Source organism: Stegostoma tigrinum, chromosome 47 (genome assembly GCF_030684315.1).
Source record: "Stegostoma tigrinum isolate sSteTig4 chromosome 47, sSteTig4.hap1, whole genome shotgun sequence".
NCBI classification, from domain to species: Eukaryota; Metazoa; Chordata; class Chondrichthyes; order Orectolobiformes; family Stegostomatidae; genus Stegostoma; species Stegostoma tigrinum.
The window spans coordinates 1,167,426-1,194,107 of record NC_081400.1 but is presented as its reverse complement, the minus strand read 5'-3'; the positions used below and the strand labels follow the sequence as shown (position 1 = coordinate 1,194,107).

General features: G+C 47.0%; 1 protein-coding gene across 3 annotated transcripts; it reads right to left on the bottom strand.

Moving 5' to 3' along the window:
- Positions 1-895: 895 nt before the first annotated feature.
- Positions 896-25,110, bottom strand: LOC125449753 (nuclear receptor subfamily 2 group F member 1-A-like). 3 transcript variants are annotated; one of them, XM_048525630.2, is made up of 4 exons: positions 23,831-25,110; positions 19,275-19,802; positions 10,376-10,563; positions 896-1,091 (listed from the first exon to the last, which is right to left on the bottom strand). In XM_048525630.2, the coding sequence occupies exons 1-4, from the start codon at positions 24,216-24,218 to the stop codon at positions 1,038-1,040; spliced, it is 1,158 nt and encodes a 385-aa protein (XP_048381587.1). In that variant the 5' UTR covers positions 24,219-25,110; the 3' UTR covers positions 896-1,037. The 3 variants fall into 3 exon arrangements, with proteins under 3 accessions (XP_048381587.1, XP_048381585.1, XP_048381586.1); XM_048525628.2 differs by lacking the exon at positions 896-1,091 and having other exon boundaries at positions 10,024-10,563; XM_048525629.2 differs by lacking the exon at positions 896-1,091 and having other exon boundaries at positions 10,024-10,563; positions 19,275-19,799.
- Between the last annotated feature and the right edge of the window lie 1,572 nt (positions 25,111-26,682).

Below are 26,682 nucleotides of genomic sequence, written 5' to 3'. Positions count from 1 at the left end.
GCCCCACTCCCACAACAAGCACCTTCCCCCCCGCACCGCAGCTCTCTCACTCGGGGACAGGCTGGGAGCTTGTGGCTCACTGCAGGGCACAGAGCTGGCCGTGTACTTTGATTTTTAACATCTGTCCAACTCACCGGCAGGTTTCAGATATCACTCACCTGTACGTTCAGATCCAACAACGGCTCGTATTTGTACCGCATGGTTGTCATGTACAAAGTCAGGAAGTGTTTAATAGGCAACAAGTAAAGAAAATGTAAGACAAATGCAGGTGAGAAGACTAAGGAGTTGTGGTAAGGAGCTGGGCTTTGAGGGACCCCTGTTTTGCAAGGGAATTCGAACCTGAGATGCTCAACGGGCCTGTATTGGAGATCCTGGAGGGTAATGGTGAAGTGAACAACAGAAGTCAATGAGCACAGTGGATGAAGATCAGGAACAAAGTCGCAAGGTGGTGGGAGGCCAGCTAACAGTACTGGAACTATCAGGTCCAGATGTAACAAAGGCATAGCCACACACACAAGGGCCATCTTACGAAAGTGGAAGTAAATGCTCTTGATCATGCAGCAGAATGGCATGTGGTAATAAGAATATCTTGGGGGCAAAAAAGACAGCACCAACTGTGAACTGTCTAGTTCAGATGGTTATTGAGGAGGGGGATGCAATTGGAAGCAAGTTGAATTTGTGACAGAGAATCAATGATGTTGGGTTCTGTCTTCCCCATATTTCACTTGAGGCAACTTGCCCGCGCAGACTACCTGTTGATCAGGGAATGAGAAAGGTATGGAGGTGATGTTGAGTGGAATGGAGGGGTGGTTCAGTAGCATGGAAGTGATGTAGGATGGAAGAGAGGTTGAGTGAGATGAAGGTGATGTTGAGTGGGCTGGAGGAAATTGGAGATTAGATTGAGAGGGATAAAGATGACATTAAGAGTGACGGAGGTGACATTGAGAGGGAAGCAGGTGAGGTGGGGCTGGTGTTGCAAGTCCTGGATGCGACCTGCCACACTTTGTATAATGCTACTGAATGCAGCTTGTTCTTATTCAGCTTTCTATCCACATCCAGTGTCGTGGCAGTAAGTTGAACTCTTGCAGCAGCTGGAGAACGATACAAGATGAGAGATAGACAATGTATCACAGGTAGAACAATGTAAATATACAGGCATGGGACAGCAATCTTCCTCAAATTCATAGTTTTATATACATGAACTATATTCCCACCTAACATCCTTCCCTGGTCTCTGGCATATAAATAGGGATCCTTCTCCAGTTTCCTATCCAGCCCAATTGCAGAAATATTTTCACGAACAAGTCCATTGGATTGATTGAATTGAGGTTTGTTCTTTGATTAAAAACAGGACCACCAACAAAACACACCCTGTTGGGGATTGGTTAGCTCAGTTACTTGGATGGCTGGTTTGTGAGACAACAGTTCCGTGTATTGGGGTTCTGTCTTCTTGACCTTGCCCGAGGCGTGGTGACCCTCTGGTAAAAATCTCTCTCATGACTAGTCTGGCAACTTTCAGTTTCTAGGAGGTCACTTGTTACTGTACTCTGTCCGTGCCTCTATGTAAGGGATTGACTTGATATTGTCCATTTCTAAATCCTCTTTTCCCTCCACCAGCCACTGGAGTCCTGCCAAACTTATTGTTCCATTTATTTATCTACAGTGAGAAGGAGTCATTATTCACAAGAGATTCAAGACTGTCCTTGAATGGCCTATTGGTCAGAGCATCACAATCAGATACATTACACTGAGCAGTCCACGGGAGGTGGTGACCTATCTCTGTCTCCTCCTTTGTCTCACCCCCTTCTCCCTCACTCCCCCATTTTTCTGTCCCTCTTGTTTATATTTCCTTTTTTGTCTTTTACCCCACCCATCTGTCTCCCTCCTTCTTTCCATCATTCTTTCCATCATTCTTTCCCTCCTTCTTTCCATCATTCTTTCCCTCCTTCTTTCCATCATTCTTTCCATCATTCTTTCCCTCCTTTCCATCATTCTTTCCCTCCTTTCCCTCATTCTTTCCCTCATTCTTTCCCTCATTCTTTCCCTCCTTCTTTCCCTCCTTCTTTCCATCATTCTTTCCATCATTCTTTCCATCATTCTTTCCATCATTCTTTCCATCATTCTTTCCATCATTCTTTCCATCATTCTTTCCATCATTCTTTCCATCATTCTTTCCATCATTCTTTCCATCATCCTTTCCATCATCCTTTCCATCATCCTTTCCATCATCCTTTCCATCATTCTTTTCTCTTTTACATATTTCTCTTAAATCGCTTGTGTTTTGATTTCTTTCTCTCCTGCCTGTTTTTTTTCTCTCTCTCTCTCTCTCTCTCTCTCTCTCCACTTTCTCTTTCCCTCCCACCCATCCTGCAGGAGGGTCTCATTACCGTGCCTTCTGCCCCATGAATCAAATCAGTGACAAAAGTTGAACTTTACAGTCTGAGGAGGGTCACTGGACCCAAAACGTTAACTGTGATTTCTCATCGCAGATGTTGTCAGAGTTGCTGAGCTTTTCCACCAATTTATGATTTTGTTTGCATTTTACTGTTGCGTGGCTTTGTTTCCATCTAGACAGAAAGCTAATAGGGCTCATCATTAATCAAGCTGTTCATCACCAGCCTTCCAGTCTAGTCAGCTAATGTAATATTATCAATTTGGAGTGATTTATGGAGGATTCCTGGTTTTCAGTTTGAGGAAAGAGTAGCATTAATGGACTAAGCCTGATAATTAACCTCACTTGTGAACGTAAATCTACAGAAATATAACAGCAGTTTATACGAGGCATGCAGGGATATGTCCATCAATGGAAAGCTGCATCAGTCACCCTGAGATTGATGCTCAGGCTGACCGGACTAAGACCCAGGGACAAACAGGCAGTATACTCCAGTAATCTACTTACCTGGACTTACACTCCCATGTGGTGTTGTGGTTCTGTAAGCATCCACACCATATTGAGCCCAATGGGCTACACCATTTCACAGGAAAGAAACTCTTATTTTCATACATGGCCATTACTGTGTCTCTGAAAGTTCTGGGAAATGTGGAGGCGAATGAAGCAGTCAGTGGCACACAGCAAGATCCCACATATAATGACAAGATGAAAAGCCAGGTAATTTGAGTCTTTTATTGGTTGAGGGAGTAGTGCTGGCTCAGGTCGATGGACAGAACTCCACGAGCCCCTTCCAGAGAACCTCTGACATCTCACCCAGACAGTCAGGGCCCTGGTTCAACATAGCTTTTAGAAGTGATGCACTTCTTTAGTATAGTAGTGAATGCCAAACTGGATCACGGGCTCGAGAACCCAAAACCCCTGCTTTCAATCCTCCAGCCTTTTATTCCCCCTGCTGGTTTAATGTGTGAGGTCAGCTACAAAGAGGGAACTGAAAGTACGTTAGACTGAAATCTAGAGAAGCAGAAACCATTTATTATTTACTAAGTGTGCCATTAAGGCATTAGGAAAGCTTGACAGGAGCTGAAACTATCAGATTTAATAGGTATCAACCAGATTGTTATTGACAGCACACGACAGAGACTGGGGACACAGACTGTCACTGTTCAAACAGGTCTCTTTGCTCTGAAGGTGCAGACAATATTCTCAAGGCAGCGTTTACTGCCCATCCCCCCAGTGTTGTGTGGGACCAGAGTCACATGCATGTGAATTAAGTTTTCTCCCCATCAATTATTGGCTCAAAATGAAAAATCAGGGAAATTCAAGCTAGTTGTCTTCTCTTGGTGATGAAGCAGATGTTTTAGCTTGGGTTTGAATCTTCATCTTCTGGGTTACTGGTACACACGGCTGATTAACCCACGGGAATATGTGTGACTAGAGTGAATGGGAATGGTTTTATCCATTGGGAACGAGCCTGTGTTTCCAGGCCACAGTGTGTTTATCAAGGGTAAGTCTGTGTTAGACAGGAACCAGGCCGTGTTCAACGGGGCACAGGGGCGTATTTACCGGGGCACCGGGCTGTGTTTACCAGGGCACCAGGCTGTATTTACCAGGGCAGGGGGCTGTGTTTTCTAGGTACCCAGCTGTGCTTACCAGGGCACGGAGCGGTGCTTACCCGGGCACGGAGCTGTGTTTACCAGGCACCAGGCTATGTTTACCAGGGCACGGGGCTGTGTTTGCCAGGGCACGGAGCTGTGTTTACCAGGGCACGGAGCTGTGTTTACCAGGGCACGGGGCTGTGTTTACCAGGGCACGGAGCTGTGTTTACCAGGGCACGGAGCTGTGTTTACCAGGAACCAGGCTGTGTTTACCGGGGCTGTGTTTTCCAGGGCTCGGGGCTGTATTTACCAGGAACCAGGCTGTGTATACCAGGGCATAGGGCTGTATTTACCAGGGCATAGGGCTGTATTTACCAGGGCACAGGGCTGTATTTACCAGGGCATAGGGCTGTGTTTACCATGGCATAGGGCTGTATTTACCAGGGCATAGGGCTGTGTTTACCAGGGCATAGGGCTGTGTATACCAGGGCATAGGGCTGTATTTACCAGGGCATAGGGCTGTATTTACCAGGGCACAGGGCATAGGGCTGTGTTTACCATGGCATAGGGCTGTATTTACCAGGGCATAGGGCTGTGTTTACCGGGGCACGGGGCTGTGTTTACCGGGGCACGGGGCTGTGTTTAGCAGGGCACAGGGCTGTATTTACCTGGGCAACGGGCTATATTTACCAGGAACCAGGCTGTGTTTACCAGGGCATAGGGCTGTGTTTACCAGGCATTTCAGCTCAAGCACCTTCCTGTAAACAATACCAGAAAGACTATTCTAACACGACAAGACAAAGTTCCAGAACATTTCAATTTAGGTAAAGCTCTGAAAATTGTATTGCGTTCATTTTAAAGATAGGACCTGGCTTGCTTGCCCAGAAATTTACAGGCAAGGCGTAATGCTTTATAACCTTCAGTCCATGCACAAATGATGAAATTACCTATTTTCCAGCTGAGTCGATTTGCATTAAGGTCAGCCAGTTTTCTAATAACAATTCACTCAGCAACGAATCGCTGGCAAGGGAGAGAGCACTTAGCCTTCCTATCCTTTCTCCCAGGCCAATGTGAACCTTCGTGCTGTGATTCCCTTGTTGACTCGCTGCCCTTCAACATGACACTGTGTCATTTTTCACTGAACATAATTAAGTGATGGGGTGGCTGAGGTGACCTTCCAGTTAATGGGTTATCTTCAACCATTGCCAAGCTGAGCACAGTTCAGGATGTGGGAGTTCCAAACACCCAGCCTGATTAACAACCTGACATCTGTAGAACACAAATCAAGTTGGAGTTGATATATAAGAAAACCAGCTTCACTAGCATTGTCAGTCATAAATATCATCCCATAAAGAACAGCCCCACCATTCCACCCACAGCTCCACCATCCCACCCGCAGCTCCACCATCCCACCCGCAGCTCCAATATCACACCCACAGCTCCAATATCACACCCACAGCTCCAATATCCCACCCACAGCTCCAATATCACACCCACAGCTCCAATATCCCACCCACAGCTCCAATATCACACCCACAGCTCCAATATCCCACCCACAGCTCCACCATCACACCCACAGCTCCACCATCCCACCCACAGCTCCACCATCACACCCACAGCTCCAATATCCCACCCACAGCTCCACCATCACACCCACAGCTCCACCATCCCACCCGCAGCTCCAATATCACACCCACAGCTCCAATATCCCACCCACAGCTCCACCATCCCACCCACAGCTCCACCATCCCACCCACAGCTCCAATATCACACCCACAGCTCCACCATCCCACCCGCAGCTCCACCATCCCACCCACAGCTCCAATATCACACCCACAGCTCCAATATCACACCCACAGCTCCAATATCACACCCACAGCTCCAATATCACACCCACAGCTCCACCATCCCACCCACAGCTCCAATATCACACCCACAGCTCCAATATCCCACCCACAGCTCCAATATCACACCCACAGCTCCAATATCCCACCCACAGCTCCACCATCACACCCACAGCTCCACCATCACACCCACAGCTCCAATATCCCACCCACAGCTCCACCATCACACCCACAGCTCCACCATCACACCCACAGCTCCACCATCCCACCCACAGCTCCACCATCACACCCACAGCTCCAATATCCCACCCACAGCTCCACCATCACACCCACAGCTCCACCATCCCACCCACAGCTCCAATATCACACCCACAGCTCCAATATCCCACCCACAGCTCCAATATCACACCCACAGCTCCACCATCACACCCACAGCTCCACCATCCCACCCACAGCTCCAATATCACACCCACAGCTCCAATATCACACCCACAGCTCCACCATCACACCCACAGCTCCACCATCCCACCCACAGCTCCACCATCACACCCACAGCTCCAATATCCCACCCACAGCTCCAATATCACACCCACAGCTCCAATATCACACCCACAGCTCCAATATCACACCCACAGCTCCAATATCACACCCACAGCTCCACCATCCCACCCACAGCTCCACCATCACACCCACAGCTCCAATATCCCACCCACAGCTCCAATATCACACCCACAGCTCCAATATCCCACCCACAGCTCCAATATCACACCCACAGCTCCAATATCCCACCCACAGCTCCACCATCACACCCACAGCTCCACCATCACACCCACAGCTCCAATATCCCACCCACAGCTCCACCATCACACCCACAGCTCCACCATCCCACCCGCAGCTCCAATATCACACCCACAGCTCCAATATCACACCCACAGCTCCAATATCACACCCACAGCTCCACCATCCCACCCACAGCTCCACCATCACACCCACAGCTCCACCATCACACCCACAGCTCCAATATCACACCCACAGCTCCAATATCCCACCCACAGCTCCACCATCACACCCACAGCTCCACCATCCCACCCGCAGCTCCAATATCACACCCACAGCTCCAATATCCCACCCACAGCTCCACCATCCCACCCACAGCTCCACCATCCCACCCACAGCTCCAATATCACACCCACAGCTCCACCATCACACCCACAGCTCCACCATCCCACCCACAGCTCCAATATCCCACCCACAGCTCCACCATCCCACCCGCAGCTCCACCATCCCACCCACAGCTCCAATATCACACCCACAGCTCCAATATCACACCCACAGCTCCAATATCACACCCACAGCTCCACCATCCCACCCACAGCTCCAATATCACACCCACAGCTCCAATATCACACCCACAGCTCCACCATCCCACCCACAGCTCCAATATCACACCCACAGCTCCACCATCAGACCCACAGCTCCAATATCACGCCCACAGCTCCACCATCACACCCACAGCTCCAATATCACACCCACAGCTCCACCATCCCACCCACAGCTCCACCATCACACCCACAGCTCCAATATCACACCCACAGCTCCAATATCACACCCACAGCTCCACCATCCCACCCACAGCTCCACCATCACACCCACAGCTCCAATATCCCACCCACAGCTCCAATATCACACCCACAGCTCCAATATCCCACCCACAGCTCCAATATCACACCCACAGCTCCAATATCACACCCACAGCTCCACCATCCCACCCACAGCTCCAATATCACACCCACAGCTCCAATATCACACCCACAGCTCCAATATCACACCCACAGCTCCAATATCACACCCACAGCTCCACCATCCCACCCCCAGCTCCAATATCACACCCACAGCTCCACCATCCCACCCACAGCTCCAATATCCCACCCACAGCTCCACCATCACACCCACAGCTCCAATATCACACCCACAGCTCCACCATCCCACCCAGAGCTCCACCATCACACCCACAGCTCCACCATCCCACCCAGAGCTCCACCATCACACCCACAGCTCCAATATCACACCCACAGCTCCACCATCACGCCCACAGCTCCACCATCCCACCCACAGCTCCACCATCCCACCCACAGCTCCAATATCACACCCACAGCTCCACCATCACACCCACAGCTCCACCATCCCACCCACAGCTCCAATATCCCACCCACAGCTCCAATATCACACCCACAGCTCCAATATCACACCCACAGCTCCACCATCCCACCCACAGCTCCAATATCACACCCACAGCTCCAATATCACACCCACAGCTCCAATATCACACCCACAGCTCCACCATCCCACCCACAGCTCCAATATCACACCCACAGCTCCAATATCACACCCACAGCTCCACCATCCCACCCACAGCTCCAATATCACACCCACAGCTCCAATATCACACCCACAGCTCCAATATCCCACCCACAGCTCCAATATCACACCCACAGCTCCACCATCCCACCCCCAGCTCCAATATCACACCCACAGCTCCACCATCCCACCAACATCTCCAATATCCCACCCACAGCTCCACCATCACACCCACAGCTCCAATATCACACCCACAGCTCCACCATCCCACCCAGAGCTCCACCATCACACCCACAGCTCCACCATCCCACCCAGAGCTCCACCATCACACCCACAGCTCCAATATCACACCCACAGCTCCACCATCACGCCCACAGCTCCACCATCCCACCCACAGCTCCACCATCCCACCCACAGCTCCAATATCACACCCACAGCTCCACCATCCCACCCACAGCTCCACCATCACACCCACAGCTCCACCATCCCACCCACAGCTCCAATATCCCACCCACAGCTCCGATATCACACCCACTGCTCCACCATCACACCCAGAGCTCCAATATCACACCCACAGCTCCAATATCCCACCCACAGCTCCAATATCACACCCACAGCTCCAATATCCCACCCACAGCTCCAATATCCCACCCACAGCTCCACCATCCCATCCACAGCTCCAATATCACACCCACAGCTCCACCATCACACCCACAACTCCAATATCACACCCACTGCTCCACCATCACACCCAGAGCTCCAATATCCCACCCACAGCTCCAATATCACACCCACAGCTCCAATATCCCACCCACAGCTCCAATATCACACCCACAGCTCCAATATCCCACCCACAGCTCCAATATCACACCCACAGCTCCACCATCACACCCACAGCTCCAATATCACACCCACAGCTCCACCATCACACCCACAGCTCCAATATCCCACCCACAGCTCCAATATCACACCCACAGCTCCACCATCACACCCACAGCTCCACCATCACACCCACAGCTCCACCATCCCACCCACAGCTCCACCATCACACCCACAGCTCCACCATCCCACCCACAGCTCCACCATCCCACCCACAGCTCCAATATCACACCCACAGCTCCACCATCACACCCACAGCTCCACCATCCCACCCACAGCTGCAATATCACACCCACAGCTTTAATACCAATCCCACAGTTCCAATAATACACTAAGAGCTTCAAAATCACACCAAGAGCTTCAATATCACACCAACAGCTCCAAAATCACACCAACAGCTTTAATGTTGACTAACATCTTCACTATCAGACCCATAAATGCCTTGCTGAGAGAGTGCTGCACTGTCAGAGGGTTGGCACTGAGGGAGTGCCACATTTTCAAAGGCTCGGCACTCAAGGATCACTGCAGTGACACAGCATCTGTGCTGAAGGAGTGCCACATTGTCAGAGGGTCAGTATTGAATGATCACAGCCCTCTGTTTTGAGCTTGTTTCTAATGATGTTCTAAACTGCCTATCACATGGACATCAAAAGTTTGTGGCACTATGGCAGAGGTTTGGACTCTCTTCCAAGTCCAAACTCAAACTTACCATCAAGTTCACCAAAATCAACAAGTTAACACACCCTGCACCTCATGCCACTGTTCATTGCTGTTCAGGGAGCATGTCCTGGCTGTTTAACTAACTACATTACAACAGAAATTTCCCTTCAAAATGTGGTTCATTGGTTGTAAATGCATTTGGGATGTCTTGGGATTCAACAGGTAGCAAGAAATCCAAGTTTTCCATAAAATCTTCCAAATATTGATATCATAATTTTATAAAGGCACCCTCATTCATTTCAATTCATTTAGGTTTATTCAAAACTGGGCTTGATATCCCTTGTTCCAGCAATGCGTGTTACCAAAGTTCTGACTCCAGGAAAAGTTTCATCATATGGAAAACGTGACCCCTGTCATCCAATATCAACAGGCCTTAAGACCCCAGCCCACAGGAAAGCTCAAAACTGCTTTAAAATCCATGTTAGTTCTTGTCCAATCTCTTGGCCAAAATGTCTTTGCAGCAAAGCCCTGTTAAGCACTTCCTCCCACTCTCTGCCCCATTACTGGATCGGCATGTAAGGCCAGGTGAAGCTGGCACCAGACAGCAGCATGTCCCTGATAAGAGTTTCAATTGGGGTCTTACCCACCAGACGCACAAAGAACAATTGCTCGATGACAGGGGAGGAAACCACACGCAGGGAAGGTAACCGGAGCAGCAGCTTGCCAAAGCGATTGGGTTGGTTGGGGTACTGGTTGCGGGTATAATCCTCCAGGGCGCACTGGCATTTTTCCTGAAGGTTCTCCACATGGGTGGGATCCGAAAGACCACAGGCATCTACAGGAAAATGCACGAGGATGAGTGTTAGATTGTAATAAAGTCTCATGGGCGCACATGTGACCCAGCTAATTCCCCACCCATTCTAGCGGGAAATATTTCAACTTTAAATGAATATCAAAACCTGCATTTGACTCATTTTGAAAGAGGTGGATAATATTGCTAAGACTGTCATCATTACCCATCCTAAGCACTCTGACTAAGTGTTGGTGTGTCTGTTTATCGACAAATAAATATCTGATCAATTGTCTCACCCTCAGGAACCTCATCCACATCCCAGTTCATTGGGAACAGTTCTCAATAATCCCAGTTCTAGAGGAACTTTCAATATTCCAAATTCCTTGGTGGCACTTTCTGAAATTCCCAGCTTCTCTGATGTAGCTTCTGGCATTCTTGGTCACTGGGCAAGGGTTCCCAGTAGGGGAAACCATCTGATAGTCCCAATTACCACTGTACAGCTCCCAGTATACATGGTGCAGTTCTCAACACTTGGGAAATAGTTCCTGATACACCCAGTTCTCTGGGAGTGTTGTCTGACACTCCCAGTCCCTGATGAGAAGTTCTCAGTATTCCAGTTCCAGGAAAACAACTCATGATTTTCCCAGGTCCAAGGGTGGGCCTTCCAATCGTCCTGGTCCCCAGGACACATTTCTTGGCACTCATAATTTATGGGAAACTGTTTTTAACATTTGTAATCCACTGGAGGAACTTCCAGAGGCAATGCCCAGAGTCCCTACTTGATGATGATCAGAAGGTTGAAATTTCATTCAGACAGGACTGTGATATTACATTCAGCAGCCTTTAATCATGATTTCCTTTGACTCTGCCATGTTTTGAGATTCAAGCCTGTACCTACAAGCTGAGTAGGCTCTGGCATCATGAACTGATTTACTCTAACTGTTCACTCGCACTGAAATCGCCATAACACCAACAGACAGAGCATGGCCAGGATTCAAATCTCAGGATACCAGCAATTGGAAATGTGTACTGAGCATATCACGTCTGGGAGAAACAGGTGTTTTTGAACCTATGGTTCTCAAAACTCTCAATCACTGGGAATCTTCCTCACCTTGCATCTGTTGTAGGCTCATTGATGGAGATCCATTGCTCTGTTTAGTCAATGTCACCATTATCATCAGACATTTGGGCAATTTTGAGAACGATAAAAGACAAACTAGGTGGACCCTGCTAATTTATCTTCACAAATTCTTTATCCCAACTGTTGTGGGATCTATTTAATCTCGTTACAATTTGCCCATTTCAGCTCAGCTGTGATTGAAACTCTCATTCTGTTCTTTGTTACCTCTAAAGCAAACTATTCCAATTAATTCCTCACTGGTCTCCCATTCTCCCTTCCAGAAACTTGTGAGCATCCAAAACTTAGCTGCACATGTCTTGGATAGTTTGAGATGGATAGGTTCTTGATTATCAAACAGATCAAGAGTTACCGGAAGAAAGTGGGAGAATGGAGTTGAGGAACTTATCAGCCATGATTGAATGGCGGAGCAGACTCGATGGTCCAAATGCCCTAATTTCTGCTTCTATGTCTTATGGTCTTATGGCCTTATATCCTTGCTTTCTTACTATCCCTATGCTCACTCGCCTTCCTTGTAATGTCCTGTAACCTCATAACCATCCTAGATTTCTGCTCTCCTCTAATTCTGGCCTCTTGTATATTGCCACTTATCATTGATTTACTGCTGGCAGCCATGTCTTCAGTTGTCTGGAACCTAAGTTCTGAAATTCTTCTCACTACACCTCTCTGCTGGGCTTGAGTCCTTTAATACATTTCTTAACTCCAGCTGTGGTCTCACAAAGGCCCTGTATAGCTGCAGCAAGAATTCTTTGTTCCTGTATTCAAACCCTCTTGCAATGAACGCCAACTTATCATCTACCATTCTAATTTACTTCCAGTAACCAATGCACAAGTAAACACAGCTCACTTCCGACATCGGCAATTCCCAATCTATTACCAATTAAATAATACTCTACCGTTCTGTTTTTCCTACCAAAATGGACAGTGTTATACTTACCCATAGTATAATGCACCTGGTACACATTTGCCCACTCTCTCAACTTGCTTAGTTTGCCTTGAAAGGTCTTTGTATCCTCCTTATCAATTCCACCTGGTATTGTATTACCAGCAAAATTGAAAATACAGGGCTGGATCTCCCATCTTTTTGGCAAAGAAAGTCGCAGCAAATTTTCTGGAGGGGTTCTCTCTGTGAAATCCAGCAAGATGTCTTACAGTATCTTACCAAATGAGTCTCATTAACTACCTACCCAGTCTCTATGGCACTGTTTACATCTGATTCTATCCCCATCTTACCATCTGCCATTCCTGTGTGTTTTTGCTTTGTACTGCACAACATGCTGTTGGAGACATTAGCTAAGGTTCAAAAAAGATTCACAAGAACATTTCCAGAGATGGGAAATTTCAGTTCTGAAAACAGGCTGGAGACATCGCTCCCATTCTCCAATGTGAAAACCCACCACATCAAATTTCACCTCCAATGTTACAGCTTTCTGTTGTCTTTTAAGTGTTGTAACTGTACCTGTATCCACCACGTCCTTGCTCCCTCTTGAGAAATACCTGTTTTATCGATGCCATTGATACCTGCTCCCTGTTAACAGTGATACCCCTGCCCAATCTCTCGCATTGCCCACAAAGTCTCCCTTTGCATTCTCCTTAACAATGAAACACCCAGGGGCTATATTTGCCCCAGATCACTGGCTAACTTCAATGAGCAGCACCTTTGGACATCACTGACCTGACACCCACCTTTGTCTTTGAAGCTGTTCAACTGGTGAGACACAGCTCTCTGCTGGTTGCTAGTGCAGGTCCTATCCCACAGAATGCAGTCACACAGATTGACTGACAGTGAGTGACACATTCTGACCATGTCCCCTGACTGACGGCACCAGGGCGTCCTGACTTAGAGCACCCACACCCTCCCCCCATGACAGGACTGAATTCCATCCCACACGCACTTTCCAACACGGTAATTCATTTGTACACACATACCACACAATCAAACGGGATGTACTGTAGGTATTAAACTGATAATTTGATATACTGTATATCAAGGTGTTTCCCACTACCCTGTGGACAGATTCCTATGACAAGTATGATAAGCAGCCTGTATGTGAGTCTGTGCAAATCGCCATGTTGATAGAACAGTGCAGATAGCTTCGGCTCTGGCTGAAGCACCAATGTCTAACAGGCAGATCACTGCATGGATGCCGCAGGCATACAGGTAGGTGCAAAGTGAATGGGTGCAAAGACAGCAAGTGAACAGCCCTGAAAGGCAGCTGGTCCTACCTATGTGCTGGATGCCCACCTATGTGTGTAAGGCAACCCTGCTGCATCCTTTCAACACTAGTTACCAAAGCAGCCTACAATTTATGCTTGTGTTTCCTAAACAGCCTGCAGGTGGATCAGAGAGGTGCCATGGTGACCATGAGGCAAATGCTGGATGCCTGTGTGTCTGGTGCCTGTGGATCATGTACTGAGATGCTGTTTAATGCTGAGCAACATGGACTCGGGTCACAGCCAGCAGCAAGCTGAAGATGGTAGGTACTCCCTCTGATTACTTGATGTAAAACTTGTTCAGTATGTTTGGCAAGATAGGGAGCTGACAATTAATATGTCATTTATAAGGTGCTCAACAAGGTATAATTGGAAATTCATCACTATCTAGCAAGAAACATGCCTTGCAACTTTGCAAATGCATTAAAACTGCAGTGAGATGCATCCAATGTCAAACTATCCTCTACCAGATTTCTCACCTGAATCTGCAACAAACCTCATCACAGCCCATTTCATTCAGCCTCCTATAAGATTCCACCCGTTTAATTCCCTGTCAAATCGCTGATATATATTCTGAATTGCTGGGGCCCAAACACTGACCCCTGCAAAACCCCACTTGTCGCCACCTGCCACTCTCTGTCTCCTGCCTGCTGGCCAATTTTCAATCCATGCCAGTACATTACCACCAATCCCATGTGCTTTGATTTTGCATACTAACCTTCCTATGCAAACTTTATCAGACAATGACTATAGCACAGAATATGTTCAGCCTGTTGTGTCTGTGTTACCTTTGTGAAGGAGGAATTCATCTCACGCCCCTTCCCCTGCCTTCTTCATAACCCGACACATTCTTTCTTTTCAGATAACTATCCAACTCCCTCTCAAAGGCCTCAGCTGAAGCTGTTTCCATTTCATCCTCAGCGAGTGCACTCCTGATCCTAACCACTTGCTCTGTGAAAAAGCTTTTCCTCATGTCAATGTTGTTTCTTTTGCCAATTAAACTGTGCCCTCTGGTTCCTGATCCTTTTGTCAAGGAATGGCTTCTTCCTATTTACTTTATTCAGATCCTTTGTGATTTTTAACATCTCTCTTAAATCTCCTCTCAGGATCCTCTGCTGCAGGGAGAACTGTCCCAAATTTCCAATCTATTTTTAGAACTGACATTCCTCAACTGCGGAACCATTCATATAAATCTTTTCTGATTCTCACCTAATGCCTTCAAGTCCTTCCTAGAGTGTGATGTACAGTGTGAGGACTAACAGATATTTTATACAAGTTTAACATTATTTATTTCTCATTACCCGCAATGATAAAGCCTACGACATTGTATGTTTTATTCATCACATTCTGAATTTGTCATGCCAACTTCAATATACACCTCGGTCTCTCTGCTCTCGTAACTGCTTTAGAACTGTACCACTGATTTTATATTGTCTGTGATCTTCCCTCCTAAATTAAACACTTTACACTTCTCTGCACAAAATTTCATCTGACATTTGTCTGTCCAGTTCACCAGCTTGACTGTGTCCTTTTGAAGATTGACACTATCCCCCTCACAGTTCAAAATAATTACAAATTTCGAAGCAATCACAAATTTTGAAATTATGATCTGTAGGCTGAAGTCTATACCAGCGATATATATCAGGAAGAGCAGGAGTCCTAGCTTTAACCCCTGGGGTACACCACTGTAAACTGTCTGCAACCCGATAAACAACCATTGATCATTATTCTCTGCTTGCAGTCACCCAACCAGTTTGTATCCATATTGCTACAGATGCTTTTAATACAATTGTTAACAGTTCAGTGATTGTACAGAACCAGAATGTGGCTCATTTTGAATCCTAATGACAAAGCGGAAGATTTTTAATGTGAAATAAAAAACTGACCTTTTCGAAACATAATAGATTTCACGTTTGATTCAAACATTGACACAATGTAGATTGATGGAAAGGGAAAATATTATTTCAAATCACGGTCCAAATTCAGAGACTGAGGTACTGATAAACAACTCCACATCACACCTTTAAAAAATACTTCATTCTCCAACGTATTAGCAAATGCTCCAAAACATCACATGAGCTGGTTCAGCGCTGAAAGAATTGGGTCACTGGATAAATAAAATCGACCACTACATTATAATGATCACTGACCTTAAAACAACTCTGAATTCCTGACAGGAATCCTAAATGACTTTCTAATACATTACTTTGCCTACTGTGTAAAAAGTGGAATTCATTAAACATATTCCAGGGGAATTGCAGCAAATGCTAATCCACACCTGAGGATCCCCTGGAAGAAAACAGGGCAATTGCTGAAACCCAATATTGACCTTCGCTTGAGGACAGCGTCTCTACCGACAAAGTCCTGAGGTCATCCTATAAATACTGACCCACTCCTGCGTAGACCCTATAAATACTGACCCACTCCCAGGTACACCCTATAAACACTGACCCACTCCCAGGTACACCCTATAAATACTGACCCACTCCCGGGTACACCCTATAAACACTGACCCAGTCCCGGGTACACCCTATAAACACTGACCCAGTCCCGGGTACACCCTATAAATACTGACCAAGTCCCAGGTACACCCTATAAACACTGACCCAGTCCCAGGTACACCCTATAAACACTGACCCAGTCCCGGGTATACCCTATAAACACTGACCCATTCCCGGGTACACCCTATAAACACTGACCCAGTCCCGGGTACACCCTATAAACACTGACCCAGTCCCGGGTATACCCTATAAACACTGACCCATTCCCGGGTACACCCTATAAACACTGACCCACTCCCGGGTACACCCTATAAACACTGACCCAGTCCCGGGTACACCCTATAAATACTGACCCAGTCCCGGGTACACCCTATAAACACTGACCCACTCCCGGGTACAACCGATAAATACTGACCCACTCCCGGGTACACCCTATAAACACTGATCCACTCCCGGGTACACCCTATAAACACTGACCCACTCCCAGGTACACCCTATAAACACTGACCCAGTCCCAGGTACACCCTATAAACATGACCCACTGCCGGGTACACCCTATAAACACTGACCCAGTCCCAGGTACACCCTATAAATACTGACCCAGTCCCAGGTACACCCTATAAATACTGACCCACTCCCAGGTACACCCTATAAACACTGACCCAGTCCCAGGTACACCCTATAAATACTGACCCACTCCCAGGTACACCCTATAAACACTGACCCACTCCCGGGTATACCCTATAAACACTGACCCAGTCCTGGGTACACCCTATAAACACTGACCCACTCCCTGGTACCCTTTATAAATACTGACCCTCGCCAGAATACCGTCTATAAATAATGAGCCACTCCCCTGCGCTTCTTATTAGTATTGCCGCATCCCTGAGAACTACCTATGAATACTGACCCACTTCTGAGTATGTCTTATTAATAATGACCAATCCTAGGTAACTCCCTACAAAAAATGGCCCACTCTAAAGAGGCCCATAAATTCTGATTCACTGCCACAGGTGTATGTCCCTACTGAGCCACTCCCTTGGTGACCCTAACTCTCTCCCATGAGCCACCCCTGTGTCATCGTTATAACTACTGACTGATTCCTGGGTGACTCCTATAAAGACTGAACCAAATACAAAGTATCTTTCAATATACACTCACTCACAGGGTACCCTTCTCAATATTGGCCCATATCCCAGCAACATCTGCCTATACTGTCTTACTCCCAGGGACATCTTATTAACACTGACCCACTCCCATGGTCCCACAGTCAATGTTGACCTATTCCCATGGATGTCTTGAAACACTTGTGCCATTCCTTGGGACCAGCTGTCAATACTGAACAATCCCCAGAGACACCCTGTCTAAGATGACTCACTCACAAAGTTCTGAAACTGATCTTTTGTGAGGGACCACTTGTCTATATTGATCCACTCCAAGGACCCCCTGTCTATACTGACCCTCACCACAGGGCATCCTTATCAATCCTAAACTGCACTCCCTGTCCATACTGTTCCACTCCTGGGGACTCCTGTCTGTACTGATCTACTCCTAGGAATCCTCTGTCAATACCGACATATTTCCAGGAACTATTTGCCAGTCCTGATCCATTCCCTAGGTTTCTTTGTAAAGTACTTTAAGGGCAATCTATTGGAATTTTTGCTCTTGCAATTGTCAAAGCTGAGAAAAGTGATGTTAAATACAGGCTGTATTGTCTGATATTACTGATGCTAGTTCATAAACCACAGCTTCTATTGTTCCAGGTTCTCACCAACAGCTGGCATGGAGATTTAACTCAAGGTAAACTGATTAGATTTGACTTATTTCTATTTTCATCAGCTATTAAGTCAGTATTCAACCAAAATAAATCTGAATCATCTGTCACGTCATTTTAATAAAACACCTAAAGACACTAATCCCCTTGATCTTGACGTATCTTCCCAAACCGACTGAGTAAATTCTATAAATATAACAGCAGATTTTCATCATTTTTTCAAATAAATCCCTTACAAAGTATTCTGCTAAGTATGCCAATGTATGATATCAAGAACTAACTTGCAGAAGCATTGTCTGTAAGTGGAATCATGGGTCCCTTTCCCTAAACAGTACTTCATTAATACTGAGTAGGTTCTCTCCCTCTGTCTCTCTCTCACACACACACACACACGTGCATGTGCGTATACACAGGTATATGAACGCACACAGAACACTCGTGCAGAATATACACACATGTACATTTGCATGTGCACAGAATAAGCACATGTGCAGGCACACACAGTACAAACACTTACATGTACATGCACACAGCACGAGCGTATGTGTATTTGAATGCACACCGTCTGCACACACTACATACATTCATTTGGAGGGGAATATTAAGAATGAGGTAGTGTTCATTCTTAGTCTGTCTATTCCATTCTGAATTCTGATTGTCTCCACATTTAAACATGCGTCAGTGTAATCACATTCTCCTGACTGCACCATTGCTGACCAGATGGTGTAATTACAGTGTGACATGTTTGCTTACACAATCTCCATTTTAAATGTTAAAGTATAATCGAAATACTTAAGCATTATGACTTTAAAGTGTATGAAAATATTCAGGTCCGAGTTGATTCAACTTCACCTGAATATAATACTTCAGTTCTCATGTCTAATGTGACGGGAGACTGAGAACTTCACTGTCATTTACAAGGCCTGACTCATTTTCAGTAAGCACCAATGAAAATGGACTGCATGGAAGCTTCACCTAATTTCCTACAGTTTGCTCCTGGTGATGACACTGAGTCATACCTGATCTTTCACTGAGCTGCAGAAATGATCTTTCATGATTCACTCTTTCATAGTGGTGCCCTGATTATACAGTGGGTTGTCCAACATTGCACACAGATCACACTGACCTGAGGTGAAAAGGGCAATTGCTTTCAGGCAGGAATACTCCGCCGAGTCCATATGTAGCAGCTTCAGCTTCTCCACTTGCTCCTGGAAGATCCTAATGTGATCCATGAACGCCACAACACGCTCTGCCGACATCGGGGAGGCATGGAGGCCAGCAGCAGCCAATAGAGGGGCCACATGCAGCGGCATACAGCACTGTGCCGCGTTCAGCACAAACAGTTCGCTCCAGGTCAGTCGCAGAAGCCCCACCTGGTCCGAGATCTGGAGGTCGGGGAAGAAGGGGATATTCCTGGCCCACTCCACGGCACTGAAAAGGAGGCGAGCCGCAAACTCGCAGATGTTCTCAATGCCCATCATGCTGCTGGGCTGCATGCACTGGCTGCCATAGCGAGACATTGCGTAGGGTTCTGCCCGCAGCAGCAATGAGATAAAGCCGGAGAGGTAAGAAGGGCTGGTGAAGCCATCACCATTGTTGAGGCTATACTGTCCATGGTTGGACTGAGTGTGAGCCAGTCTGCCTCTCTGAACTGCTGCAATAGAAATAACACTAATAAATATCAGTGACAAGACACAGATAACACACTGAAAAAACTGCCAGTTCGGGCCCAGTAGATAATACATTCTACATCTCTGAGTCAGAACAATGCCTTCATGCCCTACTCCAGAAATATGAGCTTAAAGCTGCAGCCTCACAACACAATGCAGTATGGAACACTGCACCGTTGGAAGGCGAGTAAAAGTGTCACAGTGTCGGAGGGTCTGGACTGAGGATGTGCTGCACTATCAGAGTGTCAGGCCGAGGTAATGCTGCACTGTTGGAGGGTCATGCTGAGGCAATGCTGCACTGTCAGAATGTTGATGCTGCAGGACTGCTGCAGTGTCAGAGGGTCGAGCTGAGGGAGTGTTGCACTGTTGCAGGTCAGTGCACTGTCAGAGTCAGTACTGAAATGGCAGGGTCAGTGTTTAGTGAGTGCTGCACTATCGGGCTGGTCAGTGCAATGGAAATGCTGGACTGTTGGAAGGAACGGTCTTTCAGATGAGATGTGAATCTGAGGTCCTGTCTGTTCTCTTAGTTAAGAAAAAGATCCCATTTTGAAGAATAAGGGATTTCTCTCCAGGGTCCTGGGACTACATTAGTCTTGCAAGCAACATCAACAAAGGTCAAATCATCAGGTCTTAGCAATATTTATAGGAGCTTGCAACAGTATCCACATCTCCATGGTTCTGCATCAGCTTTAAAGTGCCTTGGGGCATCTCAGGATGTGGATGGTGTTAAATAAATGCAAAACTGCCTTTGTTTCATCTAGTACTCTGCAGCCATTGAAGGGCATTGAAGTCCAGTGACTTAGGTGAGGAGGAGGTAAAATGAGAAGGTGTGATTCAGAGATAGGTACCAACATTTCTAAAGGAGCTAGAATCTGGGAAGGTGGGAGTAAATAACAAGTTCACATTTATGACTGACTGATGAGGGAAGAGTTTCCAGTAGGTGTCACTTCAGTTCTTTTATAGCTGAACTGAGACATTGTAGTTCCTTCAAGTTTGAAAGTTGCAAATTATACAAATTTCCTGCTTACCAAAATAAATTATTTTTTTAAAGCGCAATGTTTCTTCACTTCATATGAATCCAAAAGGGGGTTACAAAGCAAAATCAAACCTACAGATTAGTCCATTCGACTAAGGGAGAATCTGAAGCAGCCTATTCATATACAAGCACCTTGCAAGTTTAGGGTTTAGCGTACATTTTTAATTGGCTGTTGTTTATGAAGTTAATGAAATTGCAACTACATTTTCTTCATCCAAATCATGCATTTTTGTAAAGAATTATATGTCTTCTGGCCTTATTTGCAATTGGACTGAAATCAGCCAGAGTATGTGATCAGTAACACTGCACTGCGTAGAGGTCAGTACTGAGGGGCTCTGTGTCTATTACGTTCACATTGTATCCCAACAAGCAAAACAGTAACTATTCTCCCTTGGGAGTTTGGAAGTCCTGTAAATATAATACACATAATTGAGGTGGCTCAGTGTTTAGCACTGCTGCCTCACAGCACCAGGGACCTGGGTTTGATTCACCCCTCAGGCAACTGTCTATGTGGAGTTTTCACATTCTCCTCGTCTCTGAATGGGTTTCCTCTGGGTGCTCTGGCTTCCTCCCATAGCACCAAAGATGTGCAGGCTAGGTGGATCGGCCATGCTTAAATTGCCCATAGTGTCCAGGAATATGCAGGCTAGGTGGATTAGCCATGAGAAATACAGGGTTATAGGGATGGATTCTTCAGGGGTTCAGTGTGGACTTGATGGGTCAAATGGCCTGTTTCCACACTGTAGTGATTCTATGATTTTAAATTGCTACTTAGCCAACAAGTGATTTATAAATCTTGGCAGTTTACAATCTAACATGTAGCTTAATGAGGTATTTATTCTATTGCCTTGTAAAGAGGTGGAAGATCAATGATGGCTTGTGACAATCAGAAACATAAGTGCAAAGCTTAGTACAAATCAGCTGGATTCTAACTGGATAAATGAATGCAGTAATTGCACAAATCAAACTCTCATCCAGGACAGTGCAAGATGCCTGAACCGCAGCAATATTCAAAAGAGAATGTAGTGGCAAATCTGGAACATAAGGACATTAAATAGATTGAGAGTGCTGATCACCGGAATGCAACTAAACACAAAGTGAATAATTTGTTTACATTAATCAGAATCGAGCGCAAGGTCCCTTGATCTGCATTTTGCAGCTGGTCTGAGGTTGGCACGAAATCAGCCAAAATGGAAAAATTAGAAAAACATAAGAGAAAAAGAATGAGCAAGACTCAAGAAGACAGAAAAGGAGAAGGAACAACATGAGCAAGGATAAAAACTAGACTGCATTTCCTAAGTGAACGTTCAGATGGATGGTCATAAAAATCAATAGACTGTTGAGTTTTATATATATATGAAGCATAGCACAGTAAAGAATAAATGACAGTTTTGTACAAAACACTACTTTAGGTCACATATAGAGTTGTGTTCCATTACAGACGAACAATTAAGACCATTCATTCAGTGTAGATACACCAGGATAATGACAATGACAGAAGGCTGAGAGCTGGAGAGACTTGGTCTAATCACACTGGATCATAGAAAGTTTAAATAATTTTCATAATTAATAAATACTTATTATAGAATGAATAGCTGGAAACTATTTTCTCTGGTTGTGGAGTCAAGGACAAAGGAGGGTCACTAATGTAAAACTGCCTTGAGGGAATAAGGAGATGGATTTGCAAAAAAAAATCTTTACAGGAATGTATCACCAGGGGCACACTGCTGATTTTAAAGGATACTTTATTAAATATTTGACTCAGAAGAAGATTCTGAGCTATGAGGAAATAGCAGGGCAGTGTGATTAAATTTGAACTGCTCTAGGACTAACTTGATGGGTCAAATGGCCTCCTGCGCTATAAACTTTTAACACAAACCAAGAAAATCAGAAACAAATTCAGAAATTCATCAACATCATTGACAAAACACAGGGCTAAAAATGTTTTAAGAAATCCCCACAACAAATTTACTGCTGCAGGATCTGTCACCGATGTCATTCTATTAAAAGTGATTTCAATTTTGCAGTTTATCAGTTCTGGCTACTTCAGTGTGATAATTAGTGATGGACAAAACGAAGGAGCAGTACAGAAGTATTAGGAAAGGGAGCAATATTAGAGAAAACTGGAAACTGGCAGAGAAATGGAGACAGAAAGAGTGCAAAATGAGATACAGAGAGGAAAGTAGGTCATTGAGAAGTTAGCAAAGAGTGGGAGAATGAGAACATAAAGCAATAGAGATAACGAGGGCAGAGAAAATAGACTGATAAAGAACAAAATTAAACTATAGACAATGGATGAGAACAAAATGAGAAATAAGTGAAGGACGCAGACCAGAAACCTGGCAGGGAAGGGGGTGCAGAAAGTTTTTTTCATAAGAATGAATCCATGGATATGAAATTTCAGTTTGGAAGATAAATTTGAAAAGTTAAGCTGTTTTCCTCGAGAAAAGAAGGCACAGGTGAGGTAAGGTTGGCTGAGTTGCTTGTTCAGGAGTCCAGTGCAGACATGGTGGGCTGAATGGCCTCCTTCTGCACTGTGACGGTTCTTCAAAATACTGAGAAGAATCAGCAGTGGGTTTGAGCCAAAGCCAGAGGCTGAGTAGGCTGGGACTATTTTCCCTGGAGCATCAGTGACTGAGGGGTGACCTTATAGAGGTTTATAAACTCATGAGGGGCATGGATAGGGTGAATAGTCAAGGCCTTTTTCCCAGGGTAGGAGAGTCCAAAACATAGAGGGCATAGGGTAAAGGTGAGAGGGGCAAGACTTTGACACAGAGAGTGGCGCCAATCGAGGAATGAACAGCCAGAGGAAGTGGTGGGGTCTGGCACAATTCCAACATTTAAAAAGGCATGGACGAGTGAGAAGGGTCTGTTTCCGTGCTGTCCATCTCGATGATCCTAAATGGCACAGATTAAAGATTAACTGTAGTATTAACAGCTCTCTCCTCCCATCCATCCCTGTCCAGGAGGATATACCTTCTCGTCTCATGCCAACTTTCAGACACTTCTTGAAGCGGCAATGCTGACACTGGTTACGGTGATGCTGGTCAACAGGGCAGTTCCGGCTACCCCTGCAGCTGTAGCTCAGATTCCTGCGGATGCTCCTCTTGAAGAAGCTCTTGCAGCCTTCACAGGTGAACTGTCCATAGTGTTTGCCACTGGATTTGTCCCCACAAACCATACACTCCACGCTTGGCTGCTGCTGCTGCTGCTGCAGCTTTTCGAGCTGGGGCATATCCTGCTGACCCGCTGAACAGGGTAACAGATCCTCTGGAGAGGCAGTTTTCTGCTCCTCCGCACTGAGGTGGGGCCTGGGAGTGAGTGGCGCGTCCTGCACAGGGTCTCTCCAAACGTTCCTGATCATTCTGCACACAGGGTCTCCAAACTCACCCAACAACCGTGCAGCAGGCTGATAGCAGCTCTAGCACTAATTCCAGTTAAGGCCCCGGTCTTGCCGTGGATCCAGCGCTAGTTTCTGTCACAGTCACTATTCTGTTCCCAGTCCCTTTCGCGCCTTAGCACCGACCCTATATTTCCAGCTTTTGATCTCAGTCCAGATATTATCGCAAAGCCAGTCCCGACTCTGCCCCAGAACCAATCTTCGTCTCAATGAAAATCTATCCTGCTCCAAGTTCAGATGCTATCCCTGTGCAGACTATCTCCACTCTTTGTACAGACTCTACTCTGATTCTGGTCCAGACTCGATTTTCAGTTGCAATCCAGACTGTAGCCCAGATTCAAGTCAGCCCAGATTCTATGCCCATCCAAATCCAGCCTCTATCCTGTTCCCAGTACAGGCTCTATACCCAAACAAATCCAGACTGATCCAGTTCTGAGGGTCACCGGAACCGAAACGTTAATTCTGATATTTTCTACACAGATGCTGCCAGACCTATTGAGCTTTTCCAGCAACTTCTGCTTTTGTTCCAAATCCAGACTCTGTCCCGTCCCCAGTGCAGACACTATCCTGCTCACACTATCCTGATTCTATCCCGTCCCCAGTGCACACACTATCCTGCTCCCACTATCCCGATTCTATCCCGTTCCCAGTGCACACACTATCCTGCTCCCACTATCCCGATTCTATCCCGTTCCCAGTGCACACACTGTCGTGCTCCCACTATCCCGATTCTATCCCGTTCCCAGTGCACACACTGTCCTGCTCCCACTATCCCGATTCTATCCCGTTCCCAGTGCACACACTGTCCAGCTCCCACTATCCCGATTCTATCCCGTTCCCGGTGCACACACTGTTCCGCTCCCACTATCCCGATTCTATCCCGTTCCCAGTGCACACACTTTCCTGCTCCCACTATCCCGATTCTATCCCGTTCCCGGTGCACACACTGTTCCGCTCCCACTATCCCGATTCTATCCCGTTCCCGGTGCACACACTGTCCCGCTCCCACTATCCCGATTTTATCCCGTTCCCGGTGCACACACTGTCCCGCTCCCACTATCCGGATTCTATCCCGTTCCCGGTGCAGACACTGTCCTGCTCCCACTATCCCGATTTTATCCCGTTCCCGGTGCACACACTGTCCCGCTCCCACTATCCCGATTCTATCCCGTTCCCAGTGCTCACACTGTCCTGCTCCCACTATCCCGATTCTATCCCGTTCCCGGTGCACACACTGTCCTGCTCCCACTATCCCGATTCTATCCCGTTCCCGGTGCACACACTATCCTGCTCCCACTATCCCGATTCTATCCCGTTCCCAGTGCTCACACTGTCCTGCTCCCACTATCCCGATTCTATCCCGTTCCCGGTGCACACACTATCCTGCTCCCACTATCCCGATTCTATCCCGTTCCCAGTGCACACACTGTTCCGCTCCCACTATCCCGATTCTATCCCGTTCCCGGTGCACACACTATCCTGCTCCCACTATCCCGATTCTATCCCGTTCCCAGTGCACACACTGTCCTGCTCCCACTATCCCGATTCTATCCCGTTCCCGGTGCACACACTGTTCCGCTCCCACTATCCCGATTCTATCCCGTTCCCGGTGCACACACTGTTCCGCTCCCACTATCCCGATTCTATCCCGTTCCCGGTGCACACACTGTCCTGCTCCCACTATCCCGATTCTATCCCGTTCCCGGTGCACACACTGTTCCGCTCCCACTATCCCGATTCTATCCCGTTCCCGGTGCACACACTGTTCCGCTCCCACTATCCCGATTCTATCCCGTTCCCGGTGCACACACTGTCCTGCTCCCACTATCCCGATTCTATCCCGTTCCCGGTACACACACTGTCCTGCTCCCACTATCCCGATTCTATCCCGTTCCCGGTGCACTCACTGTTCCGCTCCCACTATCCCGATTCTATCCCGTTCCCAGTGCACACACTGTCCTGCTCCCACTATCCCGATTCTATCCCGTTCCCGGTGCACACACTGTCCTGCTCCCACTATCCCGATTCTATCCCGTTCCCAGTGCACACACTGTCCCGCTCTCAGTCCAGGCACTACCCCGGGATGGTCGCCAGACGGGTGCCCGAGTCCCCTCCGCTCCCGGAAAAACTGAAGCTTCTTCAATTGTGTTTTACAGCAGCAGCTCTGTATTTGTTAAAAGTTCTGAAAACAAACTGGAACGCCTCTCCAAACCGGACTCCTTTCCCAGATGTGGACGATTTACAGCACAGCAGTCAATGTTTCAGTCTTGGACCAGATTGAGCCAGGAACCGGTCCGCCCCCCCTCCCACCCCGCCTTCCCTTCTGTCCGGATGCTGTTTGTAATGCTGCTCGCTGCTCCGACCCTCTGCTGCTGGAAGAAGCAGCCGCAGCCTATCTGTAATGGGTTTGCAATCGGCAGGGGTGACT